The sequence below is a fragment of the Sinocyclocheilus rhinocerous genome, unplaced genomic scaffold (genome assembly GCF_001515625.1).
Source record: "Sinocyclocheilus rhinocerous isolate Xijiao unplaced genomic scaffold, SAMN03320098_v1.1 scaffold756, whole genome shotgun sequence".
NCBI lineage: Eukaryota > Metazoa > Chordata > Actinopteri > Cypriniformes > Cyprinidae > Sinocyclocheilus > Sinocyclocheilus rhinocerous.
In genome coordinates, this window is record NW_015662039.1 from 1,233,884 (window position 1) to 1,243,462 (window position 9,579).

General features: G+C 35.0%; 1 protein-coding gene across 3 annotated transcripts; it reads left to right on the top strand.

The window, feature by feature from the left end:
- Positions 1-345: 345 nt before the first annotated feature.
- LOC107727370 (apoptosis inducing factor mitochondria associated 2) lies at positions 346-9,358 on the top strand. 3 transcript variants are annotated; one of them, XM_016537216.1, is made up of 9 exons: positions 346-527; positions 611-726; positions 811-930; positions 1,059-1,151; positions 1,243-1,351; positions 2,089-2,241; positions 3,001-3,201; positions 3,363-3,523; positions 9,271-9,358. In XM_016537216.1, exons 1-8 carry the CDS (start codon positions 353-355, stop codon positions 3,515-3,517), a joined length of 1,122 nt encoding a protein of 373 aa, XP_016392702.1. In that variant the 5' UTR covers positions 346-352; the 3' UTR covers positions 3,518-3,523; positions 9,271-9,358. The 3 variants fall into 3 exon arrangements, with proteins under 3 accessions (XP_016392702.1, XP_016392703.1, XP_016392701.1); XM_016537217.1 differs by lacking the exon at positions 9,271-9,358 and adding an exon at positions 3,858-5,138; XM_016537215.1 differs by lacking the exon at positions 9,271-9,358 and having other exon boundaries at positions 3,363-5,138.
- The last annotated feature ends 221 nt before the right edge of the window (positions 9,359-9,579 follow it).

Sequence of the window (9,579 nt, forward strand, 5' to 3'; positions counted from 1 at the left end):
GAAAGTATTAATGAGATTAGTGGGAAAATGCCCTCTATAAAGGTAAAAAAAAATGTCCTTGGATAAAATATTGAATATATAAATATTGAATAAAATGAGAATATTGCTTCAGAATAAACCATATTTGCAAAAAAAAAAAACCACACACACACATATATATATATATATATATATATATATATAACCCCTGGATATATGTGTGTGTGTGTGTATGTATGTGTGTGTGTGTGTATATAAATATATATATATATATATATATCATATCTGATTATTTTAGCAGAATCAAACAAAATTTTGAATTTAGTTTAAAACATTTTAATAGTTTTTTCTCTCTCCGCAGTAGTGAAACATTATGGGTGGTCAGGTGTCCATTGATGAGAATGTCCATGTGGTGATTGTCGGCGGTGGTTTTGGTGGCATTGCAGCTGCTCAACACCTTAAACATCATGGAGTGCCCTTCATGCTTATTGACATCCTGGATGCGTTTCATCACAACATTGCAGCGCTGCGTGCCTCAGTTCAAGCTGGTATGCTAATAATAAGATGCCTAATGTAATAAAACAAACAGTTAGAATAATACAACAATGCAGTTTTTTGTATATTCATCTAGGTTTTGCAAAACAGACATTCATACCATACAAAGAGACATTTGGACTGAATTTCCTCCAAGGCCGTGTCATACAGATAGACTCAGAAACGCAGACAGTTGTGCTTGACAATGGAAAGGTAAGAGATATTATAATGTTACAGCAGAAGAAAACAAAATATGAGCATATGAGAACTTTAATAAGCGCTAATATCAATCTACAGCAAGTACGTTATTCACACCTCATTCTGTGCACTGGAACAAGCGGACATTTCCCAGGCAAACACAATTCTGTGGCCACCTACCAATCAGCCATTCAGAAGTATGAGGACTTTGTCAATGTGGTGAGTTGTGTTATTGGTCATGTTCATTTTGAGCTGTTACATAACCACAGTGTGATATGATCTTAACTGACAACACAGACTTGACTGTTAAAAGCTAGAATTATTTACAATTTCATCCAATGTTTCAGATCCAGGAAGCAAACACGGTTGTAGTTGTTGGTGGTGGAACCACCGGTGTTGAAATGGCTGCTGAGATCAGGACTGAATTTACTGACAAGAAGGTGAAGCTCTGCATTCACTCACAAATAGACTTTGCACTCTTATTCTAAATTGTGAGCTTAAATGTTTGTTTCTCACGCAAATTTCATCTAGGTGATTCTGATCCACCCGCGTGAGGAGGTGGCTGATCCTGATCTATTGCCTTCTGTCAAAGAACAAGCCAAACAGGTGCTGCTGGAAAAGGGGGTGGAGCTTTTGCTAGGTAATGATCTTGCGTGTCGGGGTTGCTTAGCATCTGCATTATATTCCTGATGCCTGATGTGGGGCGTCACATATCTTGGGAATTACAGTGAACAATATGAGATCCAGTGTTGCTGATACAGATATTGATATGATTTGACTTTAATAAAATTTTAACTTAAAGGAAAACCTAATGTCTCACACTGGCAATTGCTGCATTTTAAAACATAAGCAACAAAAACATGAGCTGAAATTGGAATGCTTTCAGCATGATTATTATTTGGAGTTGCTAATTACACTCGAATATAAATAATACTATTAGCCGTTTTTTTCAAATGCAACTGGTAGGGTAGCAGCTTTTGAGAATGACTGTCGAAAACTTCAGTGTTAATATTAATGTAATATCAATGCAATTGTTTTTTGTTTTTTTACATTTTAATTGATATTTTTCTTAATGAAAGCTTTCATATAATATACAGCTAACAGCTGAAATCAGTATTTCATGTCCACATATTGATTTATTTAATTAGTAGCCATGTAATATGGCTGGGTGTGGGGCTGAGGGGACTTTTATCACCTTGAAGGTGTTTATATTGCAGTGACTGACTGATTGTACATTATTTTTCCTTACGGGAAATGGCCTTTCAGGAAATGGAAATGGATATGCAAAATATAAAATCATGCACTATGCTTCAGACCGCATATGACTTATAATTAATTGTGCATGATTTCTTACTTTCCCTATGTTCCTGAATGCAGGGCGGAAAGTGACAAACCTTGATGAGCTGGAATTGAATGTGTGTCGGAAAGGCATGGTGATCAAGACCAATAAAAACGAGCAGGTCACTGCTGATCTAGTCATCTGCTGCACAGGAAATAAAATCAGCTCTGAAGCATACAGGTCCAGTCTGAGTAAGTGCTTTGTGTATGTATGTATAGCTTTTGTAATTACTGAGATGATATCTAATCCTAGTAATATTTGGTTACATCTCCAAAGGGAATGTTTGCTTTGATACCGTCTGTTTGTGTGAATGAACTGAATTACATCTCAAAGAAATGAACAGTCACACAATGAAAGAACTTCATTAGTTTTTAGTTTTAGACATAATTATTTATGTCGTGAATTATGACTAATTATTCTGATTTATCCCCTTTATGTTTTTATTTCAATTGTTTAGACAAATGTCTTTAAAAATTCTTAATAAAGAATTTCTAGAAGTGTTCATTCTTCATAGTCCATAAAATGTTATTTTGGTTAAACAAAATATATGCAAACGAAATAATTTCTATAGGCAGCATTTCAAACACTGATTATTAATATACATGCATGTTTTTTGGACTACACCGTATTTGTGTGCATGATAACATATGGGCAATTTATACAGAATGATCATGTATTATTAAAAACTACACTTCCGTTTAATTGTACTTTATTACATTCAAATATGAGTGTGGATTCTGCATTCTCAAAACGTTCTTAATGGCACAGAACTCTGGTACTTATGCAGTTGCAAAGCTTTGAGAATGTTATATGTATGATATTTTATATCACACAATTGTTTGTTGACTTGTAGTAGTGCCCTTATATAACCTCATTTAACTGGTTGATTCTTCACCCACTCTCTCTCTTTCTCACTCTCTGTGTATGTATATATTTTTCTCATATTTCAGCTACTTGTACGGCAGAGAGTGGTGCTCTGAAAGTGAACCAGCACCTACAAGTAGAAGGCTTTGACAATGTGTATGCTGTGGGTGACTGTGCCAATCTCGATGAACCCAAGTTGGCGTATCATGCTGGACTTCATGCTGCGGTTGCTGCCACCAATATCATAAACAGTCTGACAGGAAAATGTTTAAGGTCATATCGCACAGGTAACAACCAATCACCCAGAGATTTAGCTTCAGCTGTTCTTTGTGAGCTCTTTTTTTAAAGGTTAATTTCTCACAGTTCTTATACAATACAATTCAGACAGCTTTCTTGATGAGTTTTATACCACTTTATTTCCATTGATCAATGTTGTTTTCCCAATCAGGAAATGTGACTATGCTGATTGCTATGGGCAAGGATGCTGGAGTAGGCCAGTTTAATGGCTATAAACTACCTCGATTTCTGGTCACCAAGGGAAAGAGCCAAAGCTTGCTGCTGTGGAAGAGCTGGAGGGAAATGGGCCAGAAAGCCCCAAATTAACACAAGGTTAACAAAAAATTTTTACATTATACTCAAAATGTCTGAACTATAACACACTTCCATTTTACTTGATCACTTTTTTTTTAATCAAAATTATTTTGACATTAATCGTTGTCTTATAATTAAATTAAATTAAACCAGACCAGCAGAAGGATGATTTATATTGTACAAATAACCAACATTATATATAACATTGTTTGTAATCTTTTATAGAACAATCAAAAGCACCATTTTATATATTTATACATTTGTTTGCTCTTGTTACTCTTCATTGATAGTAGTTTGCTCTCATATCTTCCTGCTTTGACCACGTGATGAACTGTTGATGTTTCTCCACTAGAGGGCGATCATACAATATAAATGAAATCCCTGTTGCCTGGTCAACGGAACAAGATGCTGAGTCACTCAATAGATATTGTTTTTCATAATTTCATAATTATTTAAATTAAAAATAATACTTAAAGTGCTTTTTTTTTTTTTAAATGCTCCAAAACTTAACAACCATCTTTGTGCGTTTACTTAAAATGATTTATAAACAGTGAATGCCTTTACTCGTGTGCTTTTCTGAACTTGATTAACTGAGTGATTCACACAAAGTGGAGCAAATCAAATTAGCCTAAATCATTTTTAAGAACCATTAATGTTGTCTAATCAGGTTTGTAAAGGTGTAGTGTGTCATTTATGCTTCTCTAAGAGCACCAAAATGGAATTGTAATCTGTTTGATTCAGCAACACACTACGTTGTTGTCACATGACTTCATCATGCATCAAATATGAATAGTGTGGTGATATAATTTTGGGGCTAAAAGGGTTGTTTTTGCATTTTAAATTCAATTTAGTGTAAAAAAAATCTATTGGCAGTTCATTAAAATAATAAATATTAATTTGCAGTTCATTTATCTGACTGAAAAGACCAAGATAAGTGCACCGCACTATGAGATGCATAAAATTCTGAACACAGCCAGTCAGAACAGCTTTATTCCTTCTTAAATGTCCTGGTGCACTGGGTTACTGCTCTGCCAAGAGAACTGGAGTCAGTCACAAAGAGCTGGAAATCACTGCAGTTGGTGCATCAAAATGCCCCATAATGATGCAGTCATGTCTGGAGCTAGTGACTGGGAAGGCCGTTGGCATTTAGTGTTCATGAAACTCTTGATATATTGTCCTGAAATCAAGGTATTGTGTTCTTTATATCACGTTACACATCTTTGCTCGTTGGCCTTGGATACAAGTGGTCTTTAAATGGCAATACTGCCATAAATTCCAACTTTGAGAAGCTCACAAGTCACAAGTTGAGTCTGGGTCACACAGGCACTGATTCAATTCAGAGGTTGCTTTAGTTTGGCTGTAGCTTTGTGGTATTCAGCCAATATCCTGTGGGATGTTGCCCTACTCCAGTATGAATGTCAGCTAGCATTGTTCATGTTTGTTAATGCAGTTTGTTCATGTTTGTCATTTGTTGTCCTTATAATCATCGCCATGCAGTTTTATATTGTTTCAACATTTTTAAAGGGATAGTCCACCCAAAACTCATGTTATCATTTACTGACCCTCATGTCAATCCAAACCCACAAGACTTTTGTCCATCTTCCAAACACAAATAAAAATATTTTCGAAGACACTTGAGAGATTTCTGTCCTCCACTGAAAGTCCATTCCACCAAAACATAAAGTAAAAGTAATCTATGAACTGCGCAGTTTAACTCAAGTCTTCAAAAGAGACACAATCACTTTATATGATGAATATAATTTAGGCTTTAGGCTAAAAACATTGATCAACACACATAAAGCACATCAAATATGGTCAATAGCATAAACCGTGACACAAGAACAAACCTCATTGGATCTTGTGCATCAATGTTCCTTTCCTATTAAGACTAAAACCATTTTGCATAGAAAATAACACGGTGCTAATACTTTACTAGAAGTACTGGTGGTTGTTTTGATGGGAGTTATGACATAATTTTTTTTATTAGTGAGTTATGACATCATTCAATTTATAGAGCCATCATCAAAATATCTGCACTAAGCTATACTGTATAAATGAATCATCAGTTTAAGACTTATTTATTAAAAAGAGGCAGCAGCATGTTTCATTCCTAATAAGTATGCACTCAAATGCAGGCCTGGCACCTAAATCCCCCTGATGATTTTTTTTTTGTTGGTTGATATACAAGTCTGCACTGATGTGACTCAGCAAAACATGAGAAATCTAGGATTAAAAATGCATAAAATGTAAAAATGAGATGCAAGAGAGCTTAAAAAAACATTCAAAATATCATCAGCGAACAGCATACTATCTCGTCTCTTCTTCATCCTAGCATGTATCCCGCACCATGTCTCGTCTCTGCTCAGTCAAAAAGCAATGAATGATATAAGCAGACAGACAATTGAATTCTTTCACTGTGAAGGGAGACAGATATAAAGGCATTCATCGATGCTCATCAAATAAATCTTATGTTTGAATGAGTAAGCAGAGTCAAACAGTCCACTGTGTTCCTTGTGGCTTTGTTTTTATTTCCAATAGGAATAGTTCACCCAAAAATGAAAATTACCTGGAAAGTTTATCCGAAATGTAAATAAGTTTGTTTTTTTTCCATGGGAACCTTCTGAAGATTTTCAGAAATGTAGCACTTGCTCAGCAATGGATCCTCTGCAGTGAATGGGTGCCGTCAGAATGAGAGTCCAAACAGCTGATAAAAACATCACAATAATCCATAAATAATCCACACCACTCCAGTCCATCAATTAACATCTAGGGAAGCAAAAAAGCTGTGTGTTTACAATAAACAAATCCACCATAAAGATGTTTTTAACTTCAAATCCTTAGTTCTCTATCCTTAATATTGCTTTATCCAGTTAAAAATGATCTTGTCTGAATCAGGAGAGAAACATACACAGATCAAGCACTGCTTACAAGTGAAAATATGTTGGATTTTGATGTAAAAGGACAATGGGATGGACTTCTGAACTCATATTTTGGCACCGGTTTAAAGTTAAAATGCCTTAATGATAGATTTGTTAAATAGATTAGAGTGTTGTGTGGATTATTTATGGATTATTGTGATGTTTTTATCAGATGTTTGAACTCTTCATTCTGACGGCATTCTGATGTAATGCTAAATTTCTTCAAATCTGTTCTAATGAAGAACCAAACTCTACATCTTGGATGACCCTGAGGATGAGTAAATGTTTTTTTTTTCATTTTTGGGTGAACTATTTCTTTCTAAGGCAAAGCAAGTCTTTGAATTGTAGAGGGGAAGTAAAGGAAGTAAACATTCAACTGCAGGTCATTCTCGACCAGAAATAATCTGTCAGACTCTGCTGTTTATCAATAATTGAATTGTCGTGAAAAGTTCCTCAGGGAAAATACTTAATATAAATATGCCTGTTTAATATCAACACCTGTGAAAAAGTTAAATGTAGCCAGATCACATGACTTAAAGAAGTCAGACGTCATTGTGACCTCTCTCCAAAACACATGGGCTCATCTTGTGGTTACAGTGAATAACACATCACATAACCTCCAGCATCCTGGGTTTCCCCCAGGCAGACATCTGTCTGTTTTCCCTCAGCAATTCAGTTAGCTCTAAAATGAATTATAATTAGCTAATTTACAACACTGTAGTAATCATTAGCCTAACATTTATCATGCATTTTCTTTTCCTCAGAATCGTTTTCGGTTGTCCTCTGGCTCACTGCAAACTATTTAAAAAAAATTAAAAATTTCCCATGGTATGTCTGGGAGACAGTAATGAATGGTCTTATTGTGCTCACTTAAATATATTTTGTCTTACACAGTATACATCACTATATTCTAGTGTACATTTGGAATTACCTTAAGAAAACCCTTATTAACATGATTAAATTGTTTGTGATTTAACAATTGCCCTCTCTCCAGCTCTAATTTCCAAAACAAACCAAATATTCCAAGTATGCCAACCTTGTCCTCAAAGTTCATGGAAAAAGAGTCAACAGTGGATTGATTCATAAATTTTTTTTTTTTTTTTTTTTTTCAGTAAGGTAAATTTTTGTCAGTGATTATGCCAGAACATTTTTTTTACCCACACATATTTCTGATGGAATTTAGGTGTAGAATTATTCAATTGCCACACTAAAGTCACATGAGGACTAAATTAGATGAGTGAAGTATGACGTAGGTCTACCACATACGCAGACAAAAACAGGCCTATGACTTTTTAAAGCCTACTGTATCATATTTGAAATGCACATTTCTAAGGCCTCTAAATTATCAACATGATCAAAACCTGTTGTACACAATCTACTTCATGCCTTTAGACTGATAGTTCATACTGTTTTAGCAAATAAAAGGCCTGTACCTATTAGTATAACTAAACATTTGGTAACACTTTAGATTAGGGAACAGCATTCTTGCTTATTAGCATGCATATTACTAGAATATTGACTGTTTATTAGTACTTATAAAGCACATGCCTTATTCTGCATGATCATATTCGAGATTCCTTAACCTTACCCCATATCTAATTATTTTACTTACTATCAATTAGGAGTTTATTGAGGGGAAAACTCTTAATAGTAAATATGTGTTCCCTAATCTAAAGTGCTACCAAAACGGCCCCTTCAGGTCGTGGTCCATATGTCTTTTTTACTGTGAAATCTTTAATGATTTTTATAAATTAATCATAAGAATAACTTTCACATTGTTAGTAATATTTCAAGATGAATACTTACTGGACTGAAGCAACTTAGGCTTACTTGATTATCAATATATCATTTTTTACAAAAATCATGTAAAAATGTGAGTATAAAGATGATACATCAGGCTTTTGAGGAATGCTTATTTCATCTTACAATCATTGTATTGCACTGCATTACATTACATATTTTGACCTCCAGAGCTTGGGCCATAAACTAAGCATTTAAAGGTCCCCTGAAATGCTTAGAAACACGCAGCGTTACTCTATGTGTTGACGTCATTTTAACTGAAACAGGAAGACAGGGCGGGATATATCAAGCAGCCCCGCCCCTTTTTTAAAGTAGCGTTTGTTTATATCACAGCGTGGGCTAGAGCCGTTCAGCCGTTGAGCTCCATAAAGCCGCATTTGACAGGGTATGCCAGCCACAATCTCATCCATATTGCTATAAAATATAGCATTCTGTGTAGAATTAAAATAGCTCCGATACATTTTGTGGTCTGCGCCGACTCATGCATGTGATCCGCTCCGTGCTATCGTGTCTCTGGACCGGAGCAGAGTGTGTGTGCGGTGCGATGGTTAGCGTGACACAGCGCGAAACCAGACTTCTTTTTTTCCTCAATGGAAAGCATGCAAATTTTGTCACTGTTTTGGAGCACACTGCCTTATAGATAACCTTAAGACTAACATATTGATACTAACACCCAAAAAACTTTAATTTTGATTTCATGGGAACTTTAAATATCATCTTACTATTGGGAAATATAGAGTGACAACTGATATTTACATGCATTTCATGTAAGTACTCTGCTATACTGTTATAAAATATCTCATTGATTTACAAGCATATCATCTTACGTTTTGACCCTATAAATATCAGCAACTTTACAAAATTGCATATCTTTGCCCAGTCTGGGCCTCTGCATAAATCTGAGGTGTTTTTATCTCCTCAAGTAGCTCCATATTCTCCTATATCATATGAGCCTGATGTATCAAATACGATTTTCAACAGAAAACAGATATTTTACAAAACAAAACACATATTTTAGACTACCATTGTTTTGCTTATATTTTACAGACAGACCCGAACACAGTCATCCTTTAGCCGTGTCGACATCTTTATTTCTCCTTCGACCTCTGCCCCTGAACACACCCCTTTAAAGCACCCATGCATAACAACACACCTCTCCCCTAAAGAGAGAGAAAAAAAAATATATATATATAATATATATATATAAAGAAATGACATAACACTTATTCTTTGATTTTGCATAGTAAGTCTCATCAACAGCAACAACAATATTCAAATGCAATATAACTTTGAATCACTATTAACTGATTTTACTACCTATTCCCTTTTTACCATAGAAATAAACAGTCCCTTGTA

Coding starts and splice junctions, on each gene's coding strand:
- LOC107727370 (XM_016537216.1), top strand. CDS start 353: ATGGGTGGTCAGGTGTCCATTGATGAGAATGTCCATGTGGTGATTGTC. Junction 727..810: donor TTGTGCTTGACAATGGAAAG/GTAAGAGATATT, acceptor ATCAATCTACAG/CAAGTACGTTATTCACACCT. Junction 1,152..1,242: donor CTGAATTTACTGACAAGAAG/GTGAAGCTCTGC, acceptor AATTTCATCTAG/GTGATTCTGATCCACCCGCG.